Consider the following 15,204-nt stretch of genomic DNA (forward strand, 5'->3'; position numbering starts at 1 on the left):
TATAAGTTTGTTTTATGAGCCAATTGCTAACGACACCTTCACTGAAGGTAGGGTGTTTTAATGGTACATGCTGTCCCACGGCATGAAAGTAAAAGACGACTAAATTTGGTATCTTAATTTCGTGGCTACCTAGATGAAAATACTTTAATTTTTCAACCATTTTCAACCACGACTGTATCTTGAAGTCACATGAGCTGGGTGACGGGGGAGGAATTGCGCCCTATTCAATTAATGGTATATGTTCACTAAATATTTCTTGGTTTTCTAGAACGAATATAGGTACTTAACCTACTATATACAGAGACGACACGCATTTTCTGTCTACAGGTCTTTTGAGCTACAATATTGCAGCTAAGGATTTCCATGTTGAATTTAGTAAGTGTTTAAGCTATTTACGTTTGGTTTATGAGAAAATCTCAAGCGGCACCTACATTGCAAGTAAGATGTTAAAATTGTACCTATCGTGAAAGGCGATTAAACATGGTGCCTTTATCTCGAGGTACTTTTGGTTTGGTTGAATATACATGCTAGAACGGTCTGGGAGGTGAGCGGTTTGGGAGACTGTGGTATGGTATATTTGTGTTGTGTCTTTTTATATCGTGAATATTTCAGGAATTATGTTTTTTTTCTGTTTTGCAATAATATAATAAAACTTTTGAGAATTGTCCCCTTACTTCCAGCAGAGAAAAGCGATTATAGGTTTCATTATCTATTAATTACTATACAAGTCCAAATCAAACCTTACATGAAGTTACCACATGGAAATGCGTAAGAATTCATATTTGTCAATAAATGATAAAAAACAATAAAAGGTTACTACAGACTGAATCAACTTTATTTATCAACAAGCTTATCTATTATATAAATCAATAAATTCATTTGTCTACTTACAATTATCACAAGAATGGTGTATAAACAGGATAATACACCCCCTTACATCACACAGAAAACTAATGTAAAAGTAGCTGTACTTGTATAAAACATCATTTGATCCCTTCTATAAGGATTTCAGAAAGTACCTATATCATCACAGTCATCACAAACAAAAACGTTGATATGTCAATAAAAGTCACTTAATGAAAGTATACATTTTACAAAGCGGATATCCCAGCAGTTTCTTGTTAAAGTTTTACAAAATTGTTGCTGTAAACATAGGCAACACTTTAAACTAATTTCAAATTTATATACATTATTGTACATTTTACTATGTTCATTAGGAATTTGCCAAACTTTAAATATCAATAAATATCCAATCTCCAGTAACTCAAACTCTCTTCATCATTGAAGGTTTTATTTACCATACCTTTAATTTCTATCAATTAAAATACATAAATCGTCATTCTTTCTATTTACATTTGAATGAATAATGATATTATATTCATTGTGTATTCCAAAATGATGTCTGGCTTTGGTTTGCGAGCAGAACAAAATATGAATCCTACATCCTTCCAGTTCTTGAGATATTACTAAATACATTTGTAAGTCAAAAGATCATAATAATTATCAACTTCACATAAAGGAAAGAGTTTTGTGAAATAACATCCTCCAAAAAAGAGAAGAAAAGAGGACAAATCCTGTTAGAGTCCAGGAAATAGTGTCACGTATCTTGTCAAAGTAATTTAGTTTTGTGTTGTGTAAAGTAATCCTCTACAACCAGAATCGAAGTGAACCCCCACATCCGTACAGTGGTTTCAGGTTTCAGCAGTCATGGTATTTGACAGTTGTACTCAGGAAAAAAAATTGGTGATTGATGAGAATGTTGTCCAATTTGAAATGCAAATGAGTGATAGACGTCAACATATGGGCTATTATTAATGTTTCCCACACACCCACTTTAAACTTGGGTCAGTCAGTTTTTCTAGCGTGGAAACTGAACGATTACAACACTGGCAACAATAGGCACGGCAGCCTGAAAAAGAAAAAGAAATCTTCAGGAGGACATCAATGTGGTATGGTGGTAAAGATTCGGACATCGGCGGCAAACATAATAGTTGCTGAGTATTTTACAGTTTATCAAAGGGACAATTAAGTCTAAAAGAACATTAAAATTTGCACATATATCAGAAAAAACCCAATTCTAATGGAAATTAGGTCAGTCGGTTTTATTCTGAAATGCCAGAAAAGCCCATAGTGGTGAAATGCGTATGAAATGTTCAAACTCGCTCGCTGTCCTCCACTACACATTGTGGTCGAACATATTGTATGCCGAACCCTGTCCCTTGCTCGTAGAGTAATGCTACTTTTGTCAAGAACTGCTCAAATCGCTCTGACAATAGTGTGTTAACCTTATTAGGTGAATTGTCTTGCCTAGAATCATTTCATCACCTCCACAGTGGTTATGTAGTTCATTTTTATAACGTGCGTAACTTTGGCTCGGATATAGGTACAGGGTACATATTGTACCTGCTTAATCATATTGATCACGATTTGTAATTACAATGGTACCAGTTAAAATACTAATTATGATGTGGAATTTGTCAATATTTTATGTTATATGTTTCATAAGAAATGTCGAACAATACATTTATGCCATATTTTGCTTCTTGGTTATGTAAAAGAATTAGCCTGAGTGAATTGTCCCTTTAACTTTATTCGTGAGTTTATAACTACTCTTCCGAATCAGCAAAACAGCATTATCTGGTCAACTTACCTCGCTTTGACCGCAGTTTTGATTTTAATCTTTGGAAGTCTGGGCAATTATTCCTGAGAAATAGATAGTCAGTTGTTGTATCCCACTCAAAGTTGTCAAAAATGGCTACTTTAAAATCACATGATGTGCATCTCATCTGATCACAGGATCTAACAAGAGACAAAGGTTAACATGAACTAGATATAGCTTACACTCAATTTAAAGGTTAGACTTATACATGTATAATGATAAGTGTCAAGGAAACACCAATAACCTTAATTAACATGTATTTAAAAATCATTGATATTTATTTAAGCATTGGTTGTCGTAATTTTGACATGCATTAGAGTGTAACATAAATTGGATGTTCTAGCATATCCAATGGTGTGTGCAGATATGCTAGAACACCAATACATGTAAATAATATGACAGCACCATTAGATATGCTAGAACATCCAATGTATGTTAAACACCAATGCATATAAAAACAAGATCTAATTGTGATGGGTGCCTTCACATAAAGTTCCCCCATCCTCCCATCATTCACTGATTTGTCACCGGTTTTAGCCGCGAGAGATTTCTCTGTCAATCCCTAAGGTATGACAGATTGCGTGCGTTAACTTTTTGAACCTGAACACAATTACGTGACTTCATGACTTTATACAATGTGTCCGTGGCTTGCATTGTCGATGGTTGCTGTGAAAATGCTTTTCTTTAGGATATGATCTCTTCTTTTCCTTTTGTATATGGGAGAAAAAGAATCATTCCCTACCTATGAGGGTGTGACAACAAAATCACAACCCTCGGGGGAATTCCTGAATGTCCAACCCTCGGCAAGCCTCGGGTTGGACGTTCATAAATTTCCCCTTGGGTAGTGTTGTCCCAATGATCAATTATAATTGATGTCTAATCGAAAAGACAACCGATTTCGAGTAATCGATAATGAGATATCAACATTGACGATCGGTATCAAAACAGGAAGTGGAAATTCTACTTTCATTTTCCCTTAGAGAGTACAGAGTTTATGCCGTTTCTCTCTTTTGCAATGACTTGTTTCCTAACCTGTTGTTAAAACAAATATAACAATATAAACATACATAATTTATATAGACCTAATTGTTAAATTGACTTGAGTCAATCTGATAATAAATTAAGATGCAAAACTATCCAGAATAAAGCCAGTATGAAAACAAAATGCATGAATGGCAGCCATCGATATTGTAAAGCTTTTATTTCATATAGGCCTACATTGATATTGTTTCACTGATATTGAATTTTAGAAGTCAACATAATTAAAGTTTGTAAATTGAATTTGAAGATTATTGTTTTTTTGCTTTTTGTCAAAAATTTGGGAATAGGTCTTTTATTGGGAAACATCTTTTGCAACTGAAAACATGAAAAGCTTTAAAAAGAAAAAAACACTAATTGATATGTGATATCAATAAAATTAATGCCATTGTTAAAAATAATGAATATTTCTAAGAAATAACGTAACACAAGAGTAATCGATTAATAATCGAAAATCGATCGGTTGACAGTAACCGATTTTATTCGATCATCGATGATGAAATCTGAACCGATTCCCAACACTACCCTCGGGTTGTCATTTCATTGTCACACCCTCTAGGTAGGGAAAGATTCTATTAACCTCCACAGATCCTAATTTGACAAGAGTGACTTCCCCTGACATATTATTATATTTGCGTTCTCAACCATGTTCCTTTTTGTTCAATTTTGACAAATTGTATGCTGCGGCGGCCATCTTGGTTCCTGGTCTGCAAAAGTTGCACATCTACAGGTCACCAAAAATGACCTCAAATAGTTTCGTGTCAATAGTAACAATATGATTTATTACTTTAAAATACAACAAAAATGAACTTGGACCTAAAACCGATCCCTTCTGATCGGTGAATAAAGGGAGATAACTCTTACTGGTTTAAGATAATTTGAAACAGTTGAAAAATTTCGTTTTTTTTTCACCTATAATAATGGTATTTTTCACTTTAAAATTTAGAATCTGATTTATATTACATATTGACACTGATTCCAGGTAAATCGGACCAGCAGTTCAATTTTGAATAATGAAAGGCTGTGGTGGCCATCTTGGAAGCTTGTCGGAAAAAATGAAACCGGTTACCTAACACATCTGCAGGTCACCAGAAATAACCTTGCCAAATTCCATGGTGATCAGACTTATAATTTTTGGGAAAATGGTCGGACAAAGTCGCGGTGGAAAAAGAAGAACCAGAAGAAGACCAATAAGAAGAATAATAAGAAACGGAGCAAACACAATAAGTTCTCCCACCATTCACTGATTTGTCACCGGTTTTAGCCGTGGGAGATTTCTCTGTCAACCCCTAGGGTATAACAGATTGCGCACTCTAACCTTTTGAAACTGAAGACAATTACGTGACGTCATGACTTCATGCGGTGTGACCATGGCCTGTAGTGTCGATAACGTTATCAATATTGACATGCAAACAATGGAACCATGTTCATGTCGCGGTGAAAATGCTTTTCTTTAGGATATTATCTCATCTTTTTCTTTTGTATGTGGGAGAAAAAGAATCATTCCTTACTTATGAGGCTGTGACAACAAAATAACAACCCTCGGGGAAATTCTTGATGTCCAACCCTCGGCAAACCTCAGGTTAGACGTTCATGAATTGACCCTTGGGTTGTGATTTTGTTGTCACACTCTCCAGGTAGGGAAGGTTAATAGAATCTTACATGGACAGGGATATTTCAACCCTAGTGAAAGATTTTGGCTTGTTAACCCGAGTAACATGTGATGTGGCAATTGTGGTGTCACATGTAATTAGGACATAATAACCAATATGAATCAACTGGCAATTGTCATGGTGGACAAAATCAAAGTGCCAAGGCCACTCATAGATGCTGTGAATGAAGAACTCAAACAAAGGAATAAAGAAATTGGTTTTGCATTTAAATATTGAATTTAGTATACTAAGTGTACAGTGTTAAAATAGGGAGTTAAACAAAATATATTTACGGTATATCCTATTTGTTTTATGATATTTAAAGTTGATTCAAGAACAATAAGCTGAATAAATCATTTTCCTGTAGTAAATTTTATATTAAAAATTTTAAATTATTTCTGAAATAACGATTTCAACAACAATAAAACCGGTCAGAATCTGAGTATCATTTTTTTATGATTCTTTATTAATTACTAAAATTATCAATTTCATCAATATCTCTTCAAACATTTTAAAATATTTTCGGAAAAATATAAAATTAGAAATACATGTATTACCATTTCAGGGTATGTTTTGGTTCCCTTTCTAAAAAATTAACATGGGTTGCTTTGACGACTTTTGACTAATAAATCACGGCCAGATACTTTTGCAAAATAAAAGGTACATTATTTCGTTACCTATAACACTCAGATTTATTTTAAATTCACAAGAAGGCTAGTCGGTAACAGCAAAAAAATTCATGTAATGCATTGGACTTAAGCAAGTCTTCGAAAGACGCAGTAACTGGCCATGGTTGCATTGGCGACATATTATCGCAAAGAACATATTAACGTGATTTTTGCTTTGCCGACTTTTTAATAATAATAAATCATGGCCAGATATTTAAGCCAAATAAAAGGTACATTATTTGGTTACTTATAACACTCAAATTTCTTTTTAACTTATGAGAACGATAACGTCAAGAAAACTAGATGCAATGCATTGGACTTTAACAAGTCTTCGTAAGGCTACCGTACATTACACGACAATATAAGTTCATTTGTCACTTTTAGTTGCTCGTACATATATAGATCTATATTATCATTATATTTTGTAAGTTTGACTTTATGTTGATAAATTTTGTACTTTTTTCCTTTCAATATAACGTAGTTGTTGATAAACATTTCATTACATTAATCGATCAGTAGCATGAATTACATAAAATTGAAATAGACATACACAATCCAAAATCGACCGAAAGTCTGCCGCAGAGGAAGACATCGAAGAAACAAAATTTAAAAATTTTGTATACTCATTGAAAATATTTCTGTGCTTAATAGAATCTTGCAGCCTATTAGTAATATGAAATGTGTCATTTTTGTTTTGAAATATTTCCATATTTCCGTTTGCCTAAAGACACGTGTCACATCAAATTATTGAACTTGTTTGACTAGATCCTCTGTTTTGACTTCCTATACCATAAATTAAAGGGTAACAGCAAACGTACATACTTTAAAAAGAAGAAATTATGATCAAATATAGATTATGTCCTACCTTGGAGTAAGAGAATTGGCCATTCCTAGAGAACTAGAAGAACCTCCTAAATACAATGGGAAACATCTGTAAGAGAAAGACAACACATGAAAACAATTAGTTAAATTAATACATAAGTGTAAAATCTTGGTGAAAATAAAACATTTTCTCCATGGATCTTAGACTTAATGGAAAATTAATATTTATTCAACCCCCCAAAAATGTCACTTTCATATAAATTTGAATTACCTCCCCTGAACAAATAGCATTAAGCAATTGAATAAATTGATGAACCTGAAAAATCTTTACAGATAATTGGATGATCTACCCTGATATTTTTTTAGAACAAATGATTTTCTAGCTTTTAATATTGATATAAATTGGCTGAACTAAAAATTATAAGTCAAGCATTTATTTAACTGAATACATACAATATGTAATTTTGTTTTAAGGATGTGTGCTAAGTTTAGGTGGAGAAAAACCAAAGTATCCGCAGGAAAAACACCAACATGCAGTCGTACATTCCAGCTTGTGACCCTTTACTAAATAAAACCACACAGCCACAGGGGCCCCTATATGAATAATGATATCTTATGTTATATAGTGTTGACTTACTTGCGAGCTGACTCTGGACGATTAACAGCTTGATTACTAGACTTAGTGTCACTGTATTTCTGTAATCAAAACAAAAAGGTTAAAAATATTTATCTATGATGGAAAATGAAGTCTCACTAAAATTATTTGTACCAAATTATAATGTAAATGAAAGGATTCGTTACTGCTTGATCTGTCAAGGAATTTTGGATAGTGTAATTTGATTCAATCCATTCATGCTATATATATATATACTTACAATAGGTTTAAAATCAGAATCTACTGTTATATCATTCAAAATGTCATCCAGGTCATCATCTGTTGATTTTCTGAATAAAAAGTGACAGTCAGGTTATATAACAATGGAATAAAAATTCCCCAACAGCATTAAAGAGATTTATAAATGTATATATGTATATGTATGGAGACTGAATTCATCCAAAAGACTTAATAAAAGCAAGGATTTATAAGTGAGAAGGATTTGTAACTCCTAAACACCATACAAGACACCTATGAACCTGGAATAAAGACCATTTTTCTCAACCAATACTTGTCTTATCAAGTAAAAAAACCCACCAAATTAAAGCTGAATAAATTTCATGATGTACTGTATATTTTTTGTTTTAAGGATGGAAAATTTAGAAGAAATGTCTTAATTTGAAAAAAAAAAATACATCTCGTGAAATGAAGGCCTGCTTCAGAAAGCAAGACGGTAAGCCTGGCCTGGCACCTGCAAGCTACATCAAAGGTTGTGCCGGCGGATATCAAAGGAAAATCAGTCGTTGCCCAACGTCACGGTCAGTGCACAAACACAAAAGCGCATGTGACGTATTCGTCCAAAACCTCGAGTGACAAATCCTTCTCATTTATAAATCCTTGATAAAAGGTACTACAAAATAGTATACAGTATACATGTATCAAATAAATTAATAAGAACGGGTGAATTTGTATGTATTTTACTGGTTACAAATGTTAGATAATGTAGAATTTCATTACCCACAGTTTGAGCTGATCATTTACCTTTAAAATCAAAAACATGGAAATATTTACATGTATTTGAGTCAAGGAGCCACCAATTCAATCTCAGGGTCACTCATATGAGGATGGGTGTTAATAAAGGAGACACCAATTGACATGCAGGGTTATGAGGATGGGACGTTTCAAGAAGAGGTATGTGCGCCAATTCAATGTCAGGGTCATATGAGAATGGGTGTCAATAAGACATATACGATGATTGGTGTCATTTTAAGACTATTAGCCCTTAGGCTGCTGCAATGGTTTGTATAGTAATGGCTCTCAGTGCTGCATTAATTTTGTAAATTCCAGGGAAATAATAACTTAATTATAAATGATTATATCTTGAAAACTATTTGCATTATGTGAATAAAAGTTATATGAAAATTGTTTGTTATTGCCTGTAGTTTATATTGATACTGTTTATTCCGCAAATATACTTCTCGTTAAGCATACTGGTAACAATACAGGTGACTACAGGTAAAAATATTAGGTTGTATCAAATAATAACAAGAAAACTCAATTAAAATTATGAAATAAAACCAATTTAATAGAGTAACCTTAGTATTGAGAAGCATATGACTTCATTTGGTTATTAAGTCTTTGAAAAAATCCAGGTAAAAACTTCTAAAACTAATTAATATTCACAAACAAAATCTTGATAATTGTTCATGAAGGAAAGAAGCTAGTTTCCCGTTTAATTTCTGGTCTATCATCACATAGTGTATGCATTTGCATTATGTACCACATATTATCTCTATCTTAGACCAAGTTACCCTTAAAAGTATTGTTATAGCTCAGGTGAGTCCAGGTAAGTCATTTTCAGTCAGGTGAAAGTTAATTAGACAATATAACTAGAAAACGATCCTAAACAATTTCTGAAAAATTGTTTTTCAAATGCATCATGACTTGACCAACAGTGGTGTAAATCACTCAATCTGGATAAAACCCATAACTAGCCGTTATCAACGTAAAAGAAACACCTGCATCTCAGAAAACGTAATCCCAGTGTCATTTTTTGTTCATGTTTTCTTTCAACATGCCGGTCATTGACAGTAAACTTCGTGTAGATAATATAAATAAATTTGTGTGAACAACTATATTTTCTATATTGTAATCATCCAAAAATGCTTTTAAAAGCAACTAGCTTACATTTATTCATGTTATGCATTAATTTCAACTCGCCTGTGAACGGAGCATTGTGAAAGTCAATCTTGTCATCTCTCGACACGGCAGCCGGCCGCGTGAGAGGCTGCCTCATGTTCTGTGTTGGCATCGGGCACACACTTATTTATAGGAGAAATTAAAATAATGTTGCCTTCTATTGGATCCCAATCTAAAGTATCTGACCCTTAAAATTTACTTTCAACTTCTGACACATCGCTAGCAAAGAACTGTTGTACACATTCTCCATCACTTCGATCTATCGGAGCGGCCATTCTTCTTTAGTCGTAAATTCCTCCTGCATAGGAGCACCTCCTGTGTTGGAGTCAGAACATCTGATGTGAGAATTCCTCCACCACTCAAGTAAGTCTCATGCTTTAGTACTGTACAGTTATGTTAATAAGCACAAGTATATATACACACACACATATATCCATCCAGGTTGTCCTTGTAATACTCATGTAACATATAACGAGAGATTCACTTGGTGCTGGCCTCACCCTTCTACGACTAGCTAAGGGAATGTCAAGCGTGGGTTAAACAGGCATAAGGTATTAAGCATAACAGGCGGATCTAAGTAGCGAAAGTTCATACGCATCAAGCAGATCACAGCACAACATGAAGGCAAATGCTACCAATGCAGTGCCACCCGAAATCCTTCCTATCTTTTCCTTCGTTTTGGTTGTAGCTTTAGCGGACGGTACCGTACAATATGCAGTCTGTAACACAGTCTTCTTGCGTGATAGTCAATTTTCAGAGTTAGATTTTTATAAGTATCCCTTTGCCTGGGCTTCGGTGGGAACATAGAGCTGTCTATGAGTAGTTGAGTAATATCAGCTTCTCTATTGACATCTAACATATTGTCTTGGATACAGAATTCCAATTCTCTTACTATTGGATCAATGGTATCCATGATGTCCGTGCGATGATCAGCGACGTGCATCGAAGGAGAAAGTGCTCCTTGTCCTCAGTTTCCTTCTTACAGAGTTGACATATTGGAGAAACATTGGTCTGATTGAAGGCTTTCCTGTTAGTCTGAAGAATGTACATTCCCGTGGCCAGTTTTAGCTTTGTATGGAGTCTTGTGACGTCCCTCGGGTTTGCGGATGATGTAATTAACAACGGATGAGGCTTGCCTGGAGTATACTGTTGCGCGCCGAGATTTTTGAAGGAGCTGTAAGATACTGATTGGTTAATAATTTGTTCCTTCCAGTAAAGTTGAGTGGTTTTGTTTACAATCGACTTCCATCTCTGTGTTTTTGGTGGATTGTGTAAGAGCTGTACAGCATCTGGTAGTTGATATTTTGCCAACAAGAATTTAACTTGGGTGAACCAGCTCTTGCTGCTAGTTGGCTTGAATGTCAATTGCCTCATGGCGAGTTTTCTCTCTAGGCTTCCAGTCCTTTGGTTGATAACAGCACTATAATGGATCAATATTTTGTGATGAATCTGACCCTTGACGAGAATAAGACCTGACAAAATGTATACTGCAGGGTCTGCTGTGGTTACAGGTAGTGATAGGACTTGTTTCAGTGTCTTTTTCATATATAGATCCAGTTTACGTAGGAGAGGCCCTGAAGGTGTACAGACCTCCATGGAATAGAGTAGGATTGGTATTACATACACTTGGATAAGATGGATTGATGTTGCTGGGTCAAGTCCATTTTCCCCATGTAGGCCAGGTCTCATCAAACTATACATACGTCTTCTAGCTTTCTGGATATTCAACTCAACAGTAGCTGCAGTTGTAGACTGGGAGTCTCTGACCATTCCAAGGTGCCCTGTGGATTGTTGAATTTCGATTCTTTCATTTCCCAAACAAAAAGAGGAAGACTCTCGCTGCTTAGCGCTCTTAATAGCTGGAACTTCTATTATAGCACTTTTCGTGGGTTGGAGTATGTATCTTTCATTCCTGCTATAGTGTACTATTGCATCTAGGAGCACCTGCATATCCAAGGGATTACTCGCTAGTAGAGCCACATCGTCTGCACAGATTGGTGCTGTACATCTGAGGTTACCTATCTTGGCACCTTCTGCCTCACGCTGTAGTCTCTCCAACAGGTTGTTGATGTATATTTTGTACATAATTGTACTCAGAATCCCACCCTGGCGCAGGCCTTGCAAGATGTTGAACCTTTCTGAAGTTTCGCCATTCCATTTTACTGCACTTTGAGTATCCTTATGTAGGTCTCTTACCAATTGCCATGTTTTTCCACTGATACCATTTATATAACTTTCTAAGGAGGCTGTTATGATTTACCACATCGAAAGCTGATTTTGCATCCAGGTAGGCTGTGTAAATTGAGGACTTCAAGTCCTGGGAGTCCCTTAAGACCTTGTCAATGATAGTGGCGCACAATAATTGGGAGGCATTCCTCGTGAATCCTCTCTGCATTTCACTCTGTGAAGATTCAAAGATTGGCTCCACTATGTTCTGCAGTAATAGCTCCAGTACTTTTGTCACCACAGGTGTAACAGTGATCCCTCTATAGTTAATAGCCTCGTATTTACTACCCTTGTTCTTGTAGATAGGGGTGATGATGCCCTGTTTCAGCGCAGGTGGTATGGTACACATGTCTGAGATGGCATTCATTATGCCTGTGAGTGCAGGAATGCACCCATCACCCGCTACCAAAAGGTGTTCGGCAGCTACACTGTAGATGTCCTCTGCCTTGTTTCTGTTCAGTGATGCGATAGCTCTCTTGACTTCGTCTTGAGTAAACCTTAGGGTAGAAGCCTCCTTGTCACATATTTCAGCAATGGAGTCCACGTCCAGCTGGACCTGGTTAATGTAAGAGTTGTCAAAAGAGTCATGGTCTGCTGGTTGAGCCAGGGAGGAGAAGTGCTGATGCCAACCCTGCAACACGTCTGACTGTCCACTAAATACTTTCCCATTTACCCATATCTCCGAGACACACGAGCCTAGGTCCCCTCTGTGTTTTCCAACCAGGCGAAATAGCTTCTGCATATCAGACTCCCTTGCCTCCATTATCTCTTGTCTGCTGTCTAGCTTCTGCTGTGCTACAGCTAACTGGATTAGGCGACAGAGTTCTTTACAGGCCTCCTTCCTTGCCTTAAGATGTTGATTGCTGGGGTCAGTTGGTTTTCCCCCCTCTTTCCATCTCCAGTGACATTTCCTGTTATGCTGGATGGCCTGCTTTATATCCTTATTCCACACTATGAGGTTAGGGACTCTTCTCGACTTCCTGGACGAAGAGTTACCAGTCGTACTTAGCGAGACTGCTGTCGTAAGGATTGAGTTAAAAGATCTTATAGCAACATCCAAATCAAGGCGCGAGTCTGCTGATGATACTACAGTTTCCAGCCTCTCTAAATCAGCTGACACTAGCGCTTGGTACATGTCATTGTCTACCTTCCCCCACTTTGTTTTTGCAGAGAGGACTTTCCCTCGTTGTATGTTTGAGTTTCCTATCTCTATTCGGGTAGTTATTAACACTGGGTAGTGGTCTGAGGTGTTTGTAGCCAAGTCATTAATAACATGGGTATCCAAAAGAGTCAAGTCTTCGTTAAGCATGAAATAATCAATGGTTGATGAATCTTTACCGTTTGGGTGAATGAATGTGGGTCCTGTTTTTGTATGAGACAATTTATGTTCCTGGAGAAATTCCCTCAGTCTTCTATTTCTTTTGCCTTGTCCTATCCTGGTCAAATCCTCATTAAAATCACCACCAATAATGATGGAATGAGTAGAGCTGAATTTTTCAATAAGTTTGTGAATTTGTTCAAGTGTCTCAACAAACTCTTCAGAATCATCAGATGAGTTCCTGCATGGCATGTAGACTGCAACTACAACTGTAGATTTCCCTCTCGTATACATTTCAATTGCCTGTATCCGGTTGCCTCCATCATCTAACCTGATATGCTGGTCCAGTTCCCTGTGCCAGAGAATAGCGATACCTCCATACCCTCGTGGCATCTGACTTGGTGTTATAGGATCACCGCTGTCCACCGCCTTCCCTGTGCCAGTGACATGGTTGCATACCTCTTCTAGGATGCCCAAATGCAAATCAAAGAGCCAGTGTTCTTGTATTAGCAAAACTGAGACAGTACGTGTTCCTCTCAAACAGTTCACGAATAGCTAGAGCAGAGGTGTGTAAGTTCTTACAGTTATATGTACCCAGTTTGACCTTCTTTTTGACGAGTCAGTATACCATTCGAATTCCTCCACATCTATGGTTATTTTTAGCGTATAATCCCGAGAATATCGAATATAATTACACTAGAACCAATCGGAAGCATTCTACTTTCGTTTTCAGTCATAATTTTAGCAACAGGAGGGAGATTTGACGATCGGACCGCCGGTTGAAAACTCGGAGTCAAAAAACGTCTTTTTACGCGTGTAGCACTGAGGGCCATTTAAACCAACGCGTATATAGCCGCGTGTAGCAGTCTAAGGGTTAGGATGATTGTCAAGGAGACACAACTAATATAACCTGGGCTATATGAGGACATTAGAGAGATTAATAAATCTGTTTAAACATAGATGTCTTAAATTTAGTTTGCTATAAACTTTTGTGAGAATCCGCTATGCGATTCACTCAGTTTGCAAACACAATTTATTTCATAACCTGATGAAATAAAATAGTGACATCAATGATTATAATTAATTTTGAAGACTACTTGATGAAATAAAATGCATTTGCATGTACGATTCCATTGATTTTTCCAATGGATTATTTTCCGAATCAATATGCAACGTCAATCACTCAATGTTTCTATTGTGACGTTATGATAATGTGATGTGACATAATAAGACTCATTCACATTACACCTGCAGATACCCGATAATGTTTGTGCGGGACTATTGTTTCTATTGGTGATGGAATGATGTCTAATGACGTTATCGCGGGATAACGCCTTTTTAGATTACAAAGAGTTATACTCCATCACCACTGGAGATACTAGTCCTGCACAAACTTTATCAGGTATCATGTGGTATGTGAATTAGTCCCATTGTGATATAGCGACATTCTAAAAAATATTCAATTACTATGTACACTACACTGTAAACAAATATAAAGAACTAAGAAAAAATATTGTTACTGTATCCTCAAACAGTTTTGAGCTAACAAATGTATATTTGTTGTCATTTATCAATAGTCAAAAACGTGAATATAATTTTGGTCCGTAAAATATTTGTGCAGCGGTGTAAAATTGGTCGAACAGTACAATACAAGTCCATGTATGTATCACATTTACTGTGTATGGTCTGGCACCCTCCCCGCTTTCCCTCTCCCCAGACGGACACAATCCGGTACACCATATCAACACTTTTGGGATCACAAATACCTATTTCTATTAAACTGTTTGTTTTTCTGTTTGTCTCTCGAACAATATTTAGTCTCAACTTCATCAAGAAGATCATCTAAATCGTCTGCCATGGCCACAAATCCTTTCGAACCGGTTCACACGATTTTTCTTGTTAGAAGTTTTCAATGTTTACATCGGGTTTACATCATTGTCAAAACAATTCGTATTCGAATCAAGCGTATACATGATCCTGATTATTTTACAAACAAAAAACAGATTCATTAGACTAAGCCTTATCCG

At 36.1% G+C, this 15,204-nt stretch overlaps 1 protein-coding gene across 1 annotated transcript; it reads right to left on the bottom strand.

Moving 5' to 3' along the window:
* Positions 1 to 817: 817 nt before the first annotated feature.
* Positions 818 to 15,125, bottom strand: LOC138316155 (cilia- and flagella-associated protein 418-like). The gene is made up of 6 exons (XM_069257701.1): positions 14,944 to 15,125; positions 7,715 to 7,784; positions 7,477 to 7,535; positions 6,883 to 6,948; positions 2,651 to 2,799; positions 818 to 1,909 (listed from the first exon to the last, which is right to left on the bottom strand). Exons 1-6 carry the CDS (start codon positions 15,033 to 15,035, stop codon positions 1,812 to 1,814), a joined length of 534 nt encoding a protein of 177 aa, XP_069113802.1. The 5' UTR covers positions 15,036 to 15,125; the 3' UTR covers positions 818 to 1,811.
* Positions 15,126 to 15,204: the final 79 nt, after the last annotated feature.

This window comes from Argopecten irradians, chromosome 2 (genome assembly GCF_041381155.1).
Source record: "Argopecten irradians isolate NY chromosome 2, Ai_NY, whole genome shotgun sequence".
Lineage (NCBI taxonomy): Eukaryota > Metazoa > Mollusca > Bivalvia > Pectinida > Pectinidae > Argopecten > Argopecten irradians.